The following is a 14,903-nucleotide window of genomic DNA, read 5'->3' on the forward strand; positions in this document are numbered from 1 at the left end:
AAAATCGTAAGTCAGATCCTTTCGAAAAGTAATGGTATCCCACTCCTTAACAAGCCGCATGATTTGAGGTATCATTTGTTTGTGTTATTTACATTTATCCTGCTGTATCTCCTTTTCTATCTTATCTTTTAATTTGATTTTTATGTCTACTCTTATCTGATTATTGTTCAGCACATTGGTCAACAGTCTGTTGTTTTTAACCATGCTTTATTAAATAAATTGACACTGACATTCATGTCCGTGGAGCAAACAGTGTGGGACGAGTTACATGTCAAAATTTAACACTTAAAGGGATAGTTCACCCAAAAATGTAAATTCTCCCATCATTTACTCACCCTCATGTACATATATATATATATATTGAAGCAGTACGAACGAACGAATGAAAGAAATAACTAAAAAAAGAAATGTAAAGAAAAGAAAAGAGTGTGTACTTACTTATGTCCGATCTCATGTGCAATAGTAAAGGCTGAGCCCAGGCCTATATCTTCATTAATACTACAGCTTCTCTCCGGCTCACACATTCCAGCTACAGATGCCAAACCTGGCCACACACATACACACACAAGGTCAGGTCAAGGTGTAGTAGTGCTACACTGAGTCACTACTTTAACATGAGATTCTTCACATTAATCTCTACACCACTGAACTTAAAGCTGGCGAAAAGTTTATGCAATAGTTTTCTTTAAATCACTAGGGGGACGTCAGCATTGCCGGCTAGACGATTAAATAAAAAAACAACTGATGTTGTAGCTGGAAAATGTCTAGACAGGGGGTTCAGATTTATAAATTCTACCTCTGGTAACAAGGGACCACCTAGTAATGTAAGCCAGAGCTCGGAATTCAAGAAAACACTTCACTTTGCACCCCTAAATATATAGATGTTTTCATTATTCAAGCTTTCAAAGCTGCTAAAAGGAGCCAGAAATCATAAAAAAGTCATTGGGTCTCATTTGCTAAATGTGTGTATGTACATATTTGTGCGTAAAACCTGTGTGGGAACATTTTCATGCAGAAATTATGATTCATAAATAACTTCACACTTTACAGTTTAGGATAAAACTTAGAACCAACTGAAAGCACATGTACACAAAAATCACAGACTTCTGGTACCCTTAGGTCACATCAACATTAATCCGTTTCCGTTTAAAAACTCTGTTTTTAGTTTCCTTACGTCATCGCTTTACAAAGTATGCAGTAATGGGGAGCGTTTTTTAAATGCTCAGTTTTCGGTGGAAGAAAACTGCGTTCTTGTGTGGATGAGAGACGTCAACATAGTTAAATTAATAGAATGAAAACTAGTAGTGTGGACATGGCCTTATAAACATGAAATGTGCCAAACAGTTAGTTCTGGTCCTTGAATCTGATTTGGACAAGTGGCATTCTAAAAGTGCATTTACAGTCCAATCCAATTTTTTCTGAGCACGGATGTCTTCCACAATTCATAATGGATGCCTGTTTTTGTTTTCAGGTCTCTAGTATTTTTATTTGCATCAGTGTATGTTCTTAGCAGATAATGTGATGTTTAGCATATTACATTTGTAAAATCTGTGGCACCATAGTGTGGATACTTTAGAGAGTTGCGATGACAGTGCCTCATTTGTCAAAGGTGGATAATGTGAAGCTATGAGCCGAGGTTAGTTAAGTTGATATCATTAACTACTTCAAGTTGTTATGACAGCCAACAACTGCACAAGTTGAGCCTGAACTCATTTGTACTCCAACTAACACTTAAAATGATTTTTGCTCTCTGTCTGGAATGTTCGTATTGGTAGTTTCGTATGGACAGTCCAGCGGCAATTAGAATCATTATAGCATCACCCAGTGGTTAGTCAGGAAGACTGTAGATAGCACTGGGCCGCTTCACTATTTGTATCACTCTGCTTCACTGTGTTTGTGGCTTTGATCCATCATTTATTTTGATTTCATTCACTGATTCATTCAGTAACCATTTTTGGAGATTGCATATTTACTCCAGTAGCTGGCGACAAATGAGCGTCTTTTTGTATTCTGTGAGCGAGTGAGTCGTTCAATCAATGACTCAACTCATTCTTTTATCAGTCATTTATTTTAGTTGTCCACCACCAAAAAATAGAACTGAACAAGAACAATTCGTTCACTTCAAAGAATCATGGAAAAACACTGATTCGTGTACAAATGAAACACCACTAATACAAACTGAGTTTAGTTTTAGAGTTTAGTAAATAGTTTTTGGAACTATTTACGCTAACCATTTTTTTCTGAAAAGTAAGTTATTTAATATTACTTGTTTATTGTGTAAAAGCAATATCACACATAAGTGACCCTACATGTCTTACTAACATGAGCCCCACTGTATCTTTAATATTATCATGTCTGTTTTGTTCCAAATTAACTTTTAGTTGAGAATTTTTCGGGTTTTAGAACAAGAACAACATATGCATGAGTGAGCTAAAATTTTCTACTGACAGTGTTTTGGTCACCACCCTTTAGGGACTTTTTTCAATGTTTTGTTGTGCTGTAATGTTCCTTGCCATAAATAAACAGACCTGTTTTTTAATCTGTATAGAATGAAGGAAACATTAAATCTACTCTGTTTTGAATGTCCCTTTTGTAGCAATCTACCTCAATGTGGCAGAACAGGGGGCATTTGAATCTTATATAAAATAAAATCTGACCCGTGCATTACTTTCGTGAGATTTCCCCCAGTATGCATGGTTCTGGGAAGAAAGAAAGAAGATATAAAGATGGAGATGGAACTAAAATTAAGTCTTCACAGTCTGATTGAAGGTAAGCTCAAAGCCAGCTGCTTCTGTGAAGGAGAAGGTGTTCTTCTGGAAGTTATGAAGTGGGGCAAAAAAGGCTTTTCCAAAATCCAGGTGTCCCTGAGTTCTTTGTTTTCCCCTCTGTCAACCCTGGGAGAGAGAAGCAATTCTCACCAGATTACATCTGTTGGTGAGTGATCTAGATGCTCGCAGGACCATCCAAGATCTGAAGCTTGTTCTGGCCTTTGCATGCCCAAGCTGAATAAGGTTGGATCAAATATATGGTGGGTAGGGTTTTTTTTACAAACCGATGTGAGTAAGGGTGGCCATGAGACCTTGGTCCTTTAATTCAAAGGAATAGTTCACTTTCTGAGGTCAAATTATAGCTTTGTTTTATAAGCACTCTTATAATCTTCCCCTACAGTGAGCTCTTAACTCGAGAACCACTGCAACTTGATCACTGAACAGATCAGTCTGATTTATGAACAAATCTTTCAGACAGGTTTTGTGAACCAGTTCGACCGATTCATTAAAGAAGATCTGTTCCAATTATGCCTAAGACGTTCTCTGATGAACTCTCATAAACACATCAAGGAGAGCTTGGGTGAATGTCAAGCTTTTTAGTGATAAAATATTTAATTTTTGGCCTGTTCACCACACAAATCATAAGGTACCTTATCATAAGGTATTATAAGGTACTTTTTTGAAAGCTTGGAAGCTCCAATTTCCATTTATTGTAATTGCATGGAAAAGAGCATATAGGTCATATGAGTTTGGAACAAGATAAGGGTGCTTAAATGACGACAAAAATGAATTTGTTTGGTGAACTAATCCTTTCAATTTAAAAGTAACGCAATCAAATCTTGAAAAGGGTCTAAACATAACATCCCTGTGGGCAAAATAATATTAAATATCTTGCACAAGAACAAAGGAGTATGGAATATGAAAATAAAAGGTTTGTAATGATTAGGTGGTGTGCTGTTCGGCAGCCATCACGCCAACATAAGCACTTCTGGCCTCTTTATCTTCCTTGTTCAGAGGACAAGAGAAGACATGCAAATCAAAGACTAATAAGACACCGATTGGAGGCAAGGAGGGTAGAAAAGGAAAGCAAGAAAGGATTGGGCCTTTCTGGGCCCTTTCTTGCTTGAAAGCTTGTTGGTTGGGCTTGTTTTCCTAAGCCCAGGGTCGTGTTGGTATTATCCCCTCTCTACGATTACCCGGTGACCCCTGGAGGGCAACACATTGACCCAAGATCAGGATGATGCCTCTGGGTTAGTGGGGGTGTTGAAGTGGAGATGGAGGTGGAGAAAGAGGAGGGGGTCAGCAAGGAAGCAGAGCAGATGCCAGGGCAATTAAAGGGACCCGGGGAATGTGACGAATGCGGTCAATCTGTCAAACCACCCCTGGAGTCACAATATTACTTCTAAGATATACGGTTGAGCCCTGGAGGGGGGCTGGCTCAGATAAGATGAGGCTTTGACACTCCCTGCGGTCCATTTTGGGGGAAAGAAAAAAACTTGTGTTTTCTTTTTCCTCAGCTATCCCAACTTCCTTAAACATAATTATTCTTCTTTTCTTATAATCTCTGTTATATATTGTATAATCTTCTTTTCTTCAGACTTTTTCTTGTTGGCTTTCCCAAGGGAGGGGTAAACACCTCCATCCCTTAGCAGACAGAAGTGGGAATGTTTGGAAATGAAACAAGAGACAGAGGTGTCTGTAGGGACAAGCAGGCTTTAAGCCATGTTTGAGTTCAACGTGAGCCAAAGCACCAAACAGCTCTATAAAGAGAATGCTGCAAAGTCTTTCTAAATTATCTCACGGGAATATTTTGGGTGTTTCACACTTGAAATTGTAAACCCAGGGCAATTTTAAACCCTGGGTAAAAGTAATCATTGTTCACATTGTTCGTACCCCTGGGTTAGTAACTAATCCTGAGTTGTCAGGTTTCAAGGTTTCGCACTGTAAACCTTGGGATAACATTTTTATTTGCATATTTATGTGGCCAATAACATTGACCTCATGACGGGTATGTAACCTGTTTTAATTTTTAATTTGCTTGCCTTAGGATACTTAGATATCTTTAATGGAAGAATTGTTTTTTTTTGTTTTGTTTTTTGTTTTTTTTTTGCAGTGTATCAATTGCCACTTAATGCCATAAATTCATCAAATATCGTTTGTTGTAGTGAACATTTGGTCTGAGGATGAAACTTTTGTGTACTTACCAAGGGTCCCACAGGGTTTGTTCTTATATGTGCAGATGTCATACCTATGAAAAAGAAAATATGAGTTAGACTTTCAGGTATGATCTCTTCATCTGCATAGACATGTCTACATTAAAGTCCTTTAAATGCAGAAGGTGAAATTTATTTGCTGGCCAGATGTAAGAATAAACACTTGAGAGGTGGTATGAAACTCTCGCACAGGCTGTGTGAGAGATGTGTTTGAGACCCCCTGAACTAAAGGATATATAACACAGAAATGGAGAGACAACATATAAACAAGGTTAATTTAATTTGTGAGGAAAATGTAAATGTGCATGCCCATGCAAAACTCACTGGTAGATGCCAAGGAGTTGCTTTACAGTTGCTACAGTAGGGACTTTAGAGTCGTGGCTGGCGCATTGCTGTGTGGTTGATAGGGTGTTTTGGTTGGTTGCTAGGTAGTTTCTGGTCCAAGTCAAAAGAGCCCAACCATATGACGCTATGATATCCTGGTCCCTAAATATGGCTTCGGTCCCTCCTTTAAAGTAAATCAAAGGGATTTTTTCGCCTTTTTTTAGTATCCGCCAGGTAGAAATGTGAAAATCTGTGTTGTCGACTATTTAAGGTATCATTCATGCCAGTAGCACAAACGTTACACAAAACAGTTACCCCTCATTTTATCGACAGCATTCACTGTAACTTGCAGAATGTTTGCGCTGCTTCCTTCTATTTTTGTTTGGGGTTTTTTTGTAATACAAACTCTTTTTTTCCCCAGTGGGACTTGTCATCAGTTGGCGGTCATTGTCAACGATAGGCTCATATGAAAGAATGCCAGATATTTTCTTATTCCCCAGATGGGGCGTTTAACACCTCCTGAAAAATATCACTGACAGTTTGGGTTGCTGAGTCTGAATAACGGCAGGCAGCCAAGCTTTTTAGACATTGTTCTCAGTGCAGTGCAAACACAGCGCCTGATCTGAATCATATTAAACTATCTTAAAAGCTTTGCATTCTGTGTCAGGGGCTCGGGGGAGTGGAGTAGACGTTATGCACGTATTGAGACAGACTGCTAGTTGGAAAGTTCCTATCTGCCTTCTATTTTGGTGTCGATCTGAAGATATCCATGTGTTCTGTTTACTGTGGCAGCTGAGAAGGTCAAAACAGCCAGAAAATCTTTAAATCTGGAAAATTACAGTGGTATATTGTGGCCAAAAGACAAATAAATAATCAAAACAATAGTTTCTTTGTTTTACTTTTGCACAGTTTTAAATAAGATACTGCTTATTAAATTTACACAAATGTAAAAAAAAAACAATTATTTCACACCCATATAAAGTATATTTGTACATTTTCTCAAGAAAATTAAAGTGGTGCTTGTATGCGCAACACTTGATGTCATGATGCTAGGGTGTTGTGGGTGGTTTCTATGGCATTGCGGTTGCTAAGGTATTCTTATTGGTTGTTAGCACATTGCTATGCGGTTGCTTGGGTGTTCTGGGTAGTTGCTTATTGGCCCAATTCAAAAGAGCCCACCCTCATGTCTCTATGATATTCTGGTCTCTAGATATGGTTCGTGTCCTTCCCTTAGTGTAAGCTCATGGGATTTTTTCACTTGTTTTATCGCAAGTCCAATCGCTTAGAAAAGTAACAGCACATTTCTCCTCAACAAGCAGAACAATTTGAAATATCATTAAAAGAGTAATAGTGACTAATGATAAACTACATAAAACGACTGAAATAGGATTTCCAAACCAATGTGTTTAATCAAAACATCACATTACATTAATATTTAAAAAAAAATTATATTAGATGGAAATCAAAATATGTGTGCATTACTGACCAGCTATTTTTCAAGAAAAAAGCATTTGCTTGAGTCGGACATAAACCGCATCTTTTAAGATGTCTAAATAATGTATATATTGTAGAGATAATCCAATAATAATACAAAAAGGAACGGCATATACAAGGAATGACGGACAAGGTCTCTGCCTTGAAGATAAATACATTTTTCTTAATGGCAATGAGCAATCCAATCATATCTGGGCTTTTAACGTATTAGAAAACCAAGGACACTGAAAATTAAATTTCAGCCAAATCCCCCCTTCAAAAGTAAAAAAAAAAAACAAACACCAGCATTAGGTACTGTCTCATGAACTTGAGTAGTGGCCTCATTTAGACATCTGTTTATTTTGATTTAGTTACTTTAATTTCCCTCAGGTCTCACAATAAATCGTGTTCCAAACAAGCAATATTGCATCCTCTGCCCTGCTTCGGCCAAATGACTAGGACAGGAAAACTTTGCAGAAGGGGTCAGGATGGACCGCTCATCAAGATGCTGTGGCAGCATTAACATCACTTCTTCACGTGTCCACAGTCAGATACGGTGACGACGTGACCTCTTACGTGAGCTCATCTATACAGCAAACACTTTCACTCAATAGCTTGTCTGAATGATTACGACCTCAATGAGGCAGGAAAACTGACCAAAAGAAACTGTCCATGTGACCTCTGCTGAATTTTGACCATATTTGTCCTGCAAAATTCTCTTGTTTTTGTCACGTTGCTACACGTCACTGTACCACACAACTATCAAAATTTTTGTAAACTTCATAAACTATTGCAATTATCTTTAAGTAAACTTTGTAAACTACTATAACTATTGTCGTTTAATAAACTTCATAAACTATTGCACCAATCACAATTTAAGCAAACTTCATTAACTATATCAACTATCACAATTTTAGTAAACTTCATAAACTATAAAAATTTTCAATTTTTTTTGGAAACTTTATAAACTAAATTGATGATTACAATTTTAGTAAACTTTGTAAACTATTGCAACTATCACAATTGTATTAAACTTCATAAACTATAGCAATGATCACAATTTTGATAAACTTAAACTATTACAATTATCAAAATTTTCGTAAACTTTTTAAACTATTGCAACTCACAGTTTTAGTAAACTTTTAAAACTATTGCAACTATCACAATTTTATTAAACTTCATAAACTATCAAAATTATAACAATTTTCATAAACTTTAAAAAATAAAGTGATGATTACAATTTTAGTAAACTTTATAAACTAATACAACTATCACAATTTTATTAAACTTCATAAACTATAGCAACTATCAAAATTTTAGTAAACTTCATAAACTATTACAATTAGCAAAATTTCCACAAACTTTATAAACTAATTTGATGAATACCATTTTAATAAATTTTATAAACTACTGCAACTATCACAATTTTAGTAAACTTTGTAAACTATTGCAACAATCAAAATTTTTGTAAACTTTATAAACTATAGCAACAATCACAATTTTAGTAAATTTTAACTATTTCAACTATAACAATTGTAGTAAACTTCATAATCTATAGCAATGATCACAATTTTAGTAAATGTTATATTGCAACGAACACAATTTTACTCAATTTTATATTGCAACTATCACAATTTTAGTAAATTTTATTAACTATTTCAACTATAACAATTTTAGAAAACTTCATAAACTATAGCAACTATCACAATTTTAGTAAACTTTGTAAACTACCGCAACTATCACAATTTTAGTAAACTTTGTCAACAGTTCCAACTATGATAATTTTATTAAACTTCATAAACTATAGCAAAATTCCAAATTTTAGTAAACTTTTTAAACTATTGCAACTATCACAATTTTAGTATATATTTTATAAACTAATGCAACTATCACAATTTTAGTAGTTTTTAAAATATTGCAACTAACAATTTTATTGAACTTCATAAATTGTAACAATCACAATTTTAGTAAACTTTGTAAACTACCACAACTATCACAGTTTTAGTAAAAATTTTAAACTATTGCAACTGACATTTTTACTTCACTTCATAAACTACAGCAATGATCACAATTTTAGTGAACTTCATAAACTACTGCAGCCATCACAACTTCATAAACTATAGTAAATAACAATTTTAGTAAACTTTATAAACTATGCCAGCTATAACAATTTTGGTGAACTTTGTAAACTACCACAACTATCAAAATTTTAGTAAACTTCGTAAACAATTACAACAATAAAAATTCTATTAAACAAACTATAGCAACAATCACAATTTTAATAAATTTTATAAACTACTACAACTATAGCAATTTTAGTAAACTTTGTAAACTATGACAGCTAAAGTAATTTTAGTAAACTTTACAAACTTTAGCAAACAATAGCAACTATCACAATTTTAATACACTTTATAAACTAAGCCTTAGAGCCAAAGCATTACTAAATAACTACTATAGCCGCTATCATCTTTGAGCATTCAAAGAACAACATTAAGTTGTGATTCTGCTTTTCACCACATAAACAATCACAATTAGCTTGAGAGCTACTGACAAGAGACATTATGTTTTGTGTCAAGGAAACTTCTCTGTGAGCTGTTCATCATTAGTCATATATAAACTCACCACCCATAAATGCCTTCATATTAAGCACAACTAGTGTTACAAAGAGGGAGGTCACAGAAGCAGGATCTAAACGCAGCTTAAAGTATTTAATAAGATAAACAAAGTACAGATTAACGGGGTAAACACAGGAACAAAAGAAACATCCAGGATGGGAAAAACACAGGAACTGAGAAAACATGAACGATGGGAATGGGTCAAGAACAGGAGGTCAAAACACATAACAACTGACAAAGGTAAAACAGACATCAGGGCAATATATACACAAGGATAATGAGGTAAATGAAACACAGGTGAGAAACAATGGGGAACAGCTGGAAGTGATCAGAGCAGGGGATTATGGGAAGTGTAGTCCTGGGGGAACAGATGACAGAGGCAAAACACAGGGTAGACAACAGTGAATCGTAACATAACACCCCCCCCCCCCCCCGGCACCCAAGGAGGGCAGGAAGGGGAGGCAGGGCCAAGATGGAATCAAGGCAGACGGCCAGGAGACCAAGGGAACCAGAGTAGATCAGGCAGACGGCCATGAGACCAGGGATACCAGAGCAGATCAGGCGGATGATCTGGAGACCCAGAAGACCAGAGTAGATCAAGCAGACAGTCAGGATACTCAGAAGACAAGAGCAGATCAGACAGACGGTCAGGAGACCCAGAAGACCAGAGCAGATCAGGCAGACAGTCAGGAGACCAGGGAGACCACCTTAGGGCAGGGACTGGATCAGGAGGCCTGGTTGATGGCCACAGAGCTGAAACAGGGTCAGGAGGCCTGAGTGGTGACCACAGACTAGAGACTGGAGCCGTGGAAGGCTCTGAGGGTGGAGCCGTGGAAGGCAGAGGCTCGAGGGGCAAAGCCGTGGTAGGCTCGAGGGGTGGAGCCGTGGCAGGTGGAGCCGTGGGAGGCTCGAGGGGCAGAGCCGTGGTTGGTGGAGCCGTGGGAGGCTCGAGGGGTGGAGCCGTGGTAGGCGGAGCCATGGGAGGCTAAAATTATTTTCTTTTCTGAAAACTGTCAGAGACTTGGAAACGACCTCTGTGGTCGTGAACACTGGTAGAGACTTGGAAATGACCTCTGTGGTCGTGGGCGTAGACAGAGACTCAGGTACGACCTCTGTGGTAGTGGGCTTAGGCGGAGACTCGGAGACAACCTCTGTGGACGTGAACATGGGCATAGTCTCGGGAATGACCTCTGTGGTCGTAGGCATGGACATAGTCTCGGGAACAACCTCTGTGGTCATGAACACTGGCAGAGACTTGGAAATGACCTCTGTGGTCGTGAACACTGGCAGAGACTTGGAAACAACCGTTGTGGTCGTGAACACTGGCAGAGACTTGGAAACGACCTCTGTGGTCGTGAACACTGGCAGAGACTTGGAAACGACCTCTGTGGTCGTGAACACTGGTAGAGACTTGGAAATTACCTCTGTGGTCGTGAACACTGGCAGAGATTGGAAACAACCTCCATGGTCGTGAACATGGGCAGAGACTTGGAAACAGAAGCCTTTCTCCTCCTCCTCCACTGGGAGGCTGAAGTTGTCAGCGCAGGCTCTGGGATGGACGAGGCTGGCAACACAGGCTCTGGGACGGGCGAGGCTGGCAACGCAGGCTCTGGGACGGGCTAGGCCGGCAACGCAGGATCTGGGACGGGCGAGGATGGCAACGCATGTTCTGGGATGGCCGAGGCTGGCAACGCTGGCTCTGGGACGGATGGCCGTGGCAGGCGTGGGTGTTGGCTCGTTGGCCGTGGCAGGCGTGGGCATTGGCTCATTGGCCATGGCAGGCGTGGCCATTGGCTCGTTAGCCGTGGCAGGTGTGGCCATTGGCGGTGGCAGGCAAGGGCATTGGCTCGTTGGCCGTGGCAGGCATGGGCGTTGGCTCGTTGGCCGTGGCAGGTGTGGCCATTGGCTCGTTGGCCGTGGCAGGCAGGAGTACTGACAAGCTGTGAGGAAGGGTCTTTGTGACCCTACACACCGACATCAGTGGTGGATAATTCAACTTGGTGACAAGGGCCGAGAAGGGCTTCAAGCAGGGAGTCGCGGAAGGCAAGGTTATAACATGGCGTGGAACCAACTCAGACTTGATTGGGACATGGTGTGGAGCAGACTCAGACTTGACTGGAACATAGCGTGGAGCAGACTCAAACTTGACTGCAACGCAGGCTCTGGGACGGGCAAGGCTGCCAACGCAGGCTCTGGGACGGGCGAGGATGGCAACGCAGGTTCTGGGATGGCCGAGGCTGGCAACGCTGGCTCTGGGACGGATGAGGCTGGCAACGCGTTGGCCGTGGCAGGCGTGGGTGTTGGCTCGTTGGCCGTGGCAGGCGTGGGCATTGGCTCGTTGGCCGTGGCAGGTGTGGGCATTGGCTCATTGGCCGTGGCAAGTGTGACCATTGGCGGTGGCAGGCAAGGGCATTGGCTCGTTGGCCGTGGCAGGCATGGGCATTGGCTCGTTGGCCGTGGCAGGTGTGGCCATTGGCTCGTTGGCTGTGGCAGGCAGGAGTACTGACAAGCTGTGAGGAAGGGTCTTTGTGACCCTACGCACCGACATCAGTGGTGGATAATTCAACTTGGTGACAAGGGCTGAGAAGGGCTTCAAGCAGGGACTTCAAGAAGGCAAGGTTATGACATGGCGTGGAACCAACTGAGACTTGACTGGAACATAGCGTGGGGCAGACTCAAACTTGACTGGGACATAGAGTGGAGCAGGCTGAGGTGTGGCTGTGACATGGCATGGAGCAGACTCAGGCGTGGCTGTGACATGGCATGGAGCAGGCTGAGGCGTGGCTGTGACATGGCATGGAGCAGGCTGAGGCGTGGCTGTGACATGGCATGGAGCAGGCTGAGGCGTGGCTGTGACATGGCATGGAGCAGACTCAGGCGTGGCTGTGACATGACATGGAGCAGGATGAGGCGTGGCTGTGACATGGCATGGAGCAGACTCAGGCGTGGCTGTGACATGGCATGGACCAGGCTGAGGCATGGCTGTGACATGGCATGGAGCAGGCTGAGGCGTGGCTGTGACATGGCGTGGAGCAGACTCAGGTGTGGAAGACTCGGAGACCGGAATCGGGATAGATTGAGGAGGATCCGCTGAAGCGAATGTCTCTAATATCAACTTAACAGATTCTTCTCAAGTGTAGTCTCCGGTCACCGGCAACTCCCTTCACTGGTGTGCAATGAGACCGATAGACTACATGGACTTCAGGGTAGAATCGGAAAAGTCTGTGCACTTGGCAAGGACACAAAACAGATGGGATATTTTATTAATAAAATAAACAAACTACAGATTAACGGGGTAAACACAGGAACAAAAGAAACATCCACGATGGTAAAAACACAGGAACAGAGAAAACATGAATGATGGGAATGGGTCAAGAACAGGAGGTCAAAACACATAACAACTGACAAAGGTAAAACAGACATCAGGGCAATATATACACAAGGATAACGAGGTAAATGAAACACAGGTGAGAAACAATGGGGAACAGCTGGAAGTGATCAGAGCAGGGGATTATGGGAAGTGTAGTCCGGGGGGAACAGATGACAGAGGCAAAACACAGGGCAGACAACAGTGAATCGTAACAACTAGCATAAATATTAATTAAATCGCAGCACTGCAGGAAGTACAGGAGAAAAGACTATTCCTCAAGTAGTTTCAGGATTGGACAATGCAAGAGTTAGAAATGCAAATTCACGAAAAAGGTATTTCAGCACAAATTTGTCTTACTAACCCCCGAAATCCAGTTTAAGCAGGCTATATCTGCGTTGGTATAGCACTGTGGCACACATATTTAAATTAAGTCCTTATCATTCTTTTCAGTATAAACATGCCTCCTTGTGCTGTCAATTAGGCTTATTTACCAAATGAGGCTAATTTACTCTATTCGCAAAAGTCAGTACTATTTGCATGCCACAATTAATGTTGCACTATTACCAGCCATTTATGTACATTTTCTATGATCGTGGCAGCAGTAATTCATCAAATGATGAAAAAGAGTGTTATAACCAGGAATATATCCAGCACTTTTGGCATTTTAAAGAGCCGATTCAAGTGTCTGGATTGCAGTGGTGGAGTGATTCTGTACAGTCTCAGTAAAGTGAGCCAGATTGTGGTGGTCTGCTGCATCCTCTACAACCTATAACTCAAAATTGCTTCGCAACATGGGATATGCCCCATGCAAACAACGTTAAGCACTTTTTCTTAGCATTTTTTAGGCATTTCCTAAAACAATGCAGACAGCATGTGCAAATAAACAATGCTGTCAGCGAGAGCAATTCAATTTCATAGTGAATTCCCCCTTAGACTCTCTTTCTGAGTAAAGTTTAAGTTATGACTTAAGTTTATTGAGATGGGGTGCATTTAAATGCCCTCTTAATTCAGAATAAGATTCATTTAAATCCATTTTCAGCAGAGAACTAGTGCTGTTAGTTTGCCAGACTCAAAACCACTCTGTCAGAAATTAGCAGCACAATGGCTAGTTGTTTACCGCTCTGCTTACTCTGGCAGATGTCTGTCTATTTCGAAGAAATACACTTAAAAAGAAACCTTTTGTAGACTGGCGTCAGCCACTTCGAAAAGCTCTTTGGCCTCTACATTTGTTTAGTAAAATCACAAAGTTAAACAAATTATACATGTATAAATAGAAATATCCATGTGCTTAAGGGCAAGAAGTGACGTCTATGATATCCACTGACAGCGTCAAAGCTAACACTTGTCCAAACCACACAGCCATGCATCACAGAACACCAATTAACAATGACATTAATAACCCGTTTGGTCTAAGTTGTAAATGACCCACCCAATATATATTTTCAGTACAAACTGTCAGATTTGTATGCCAAAATGTCAGCTAGCACTAAAACAAGCCTTTCTCCGCTAATTTGAGCTAAATTGAGGAAGTTGCCGGAACATTTAAAATCACAGAGACGTCCGCCGGGTAGTAGATTGATCACACAAGAACTAATCATTGAAACAAACTACTGTGAGTGTTTTTTCCCTCCAGGATAAATAGAATGAATTGAGGCAAGGATTTCAGAACAAAAATACACTGACTCAAAGGAAAAGTAAACTGAAGAACAAAGAAAACACAAAGCTCAGGCTGACAAAAGAAAGGAGTCCACGTCATTCAAAATAATGACAAGCATCTCCAAAACAAAAGATATTGGACGTTTTAGTTTTAGTTGCTAGGGTAATGTCTTCAAAACACTGAAGCAAATGTAAAGCCAATTCCAGGTGATGACAGTGGCTCAAAACAACACGGTTGCTACCCATTATGATGGCTATGCCTGATTCAGTTCATTACTTGTTCATTCTCAGTAGTTTTTAGACCTGAAAGTGAATAGTGTGCACAATGATCAGACAACTGCTAAAAAGAACTGCTAAAACCAGCCTAAATTAGTTGGCTGGTTTTAGCTAGTTTACCTGCCTGGCCAAGCTGGTCTCACTGGTCTCCATGAATGACCAGCTAAAAAGTACCCAAAACCCCTATAAAACCAGCCAACTGACCAGC

The 14,903-nt window shown here is 40.3% G+C and overlaps 1 protein-coding gene across 1 annotated transcript in view; it reads right to left on the minus strand.

Moving 5' to 3' along the window:
* The window catches only part of adamts6 (ADAM metallopeptidase with thrombospondin type 1 motif, 6), a 122,255-nt gene that overhangs the window by 87,343 nt on the left and 20,009 nt on the right, over nt 1–14,903 (minus strand). The window contains exons 7-8 of the mRNA XM_051686313.1: nt 4,973–5,016; nt 439–544 (exon numbers count right to left, since the gene is read on the minus strand). Coding sequence (XP_051542273.1) covers nt 439–544; nt 4,973–5,016 — 150 coding nt within the window. The remainder of the gene's footprint in view (nt 1–438; nt 545–4,972; nt 5,017–14,903) is intronic.

Source organism: Myxocyprinus asiaticus, chromosome 43 (genome assembly GCF_019703515.2).
Source record: "Myxocyprinus asiaticus isolate MX2 ecotype Aquarium Trade chromosome 43, UBuf_Myxa_2, whole genome shotgun sequence".
Taxonomy (NCBI): domain Eukaryota; kingdom Metazoa; phylum Chordata; class Actinopteri; order Cypriniformes; family Catostomidae; genus Myxocyprinus; species Myxocyprinus asiaticus.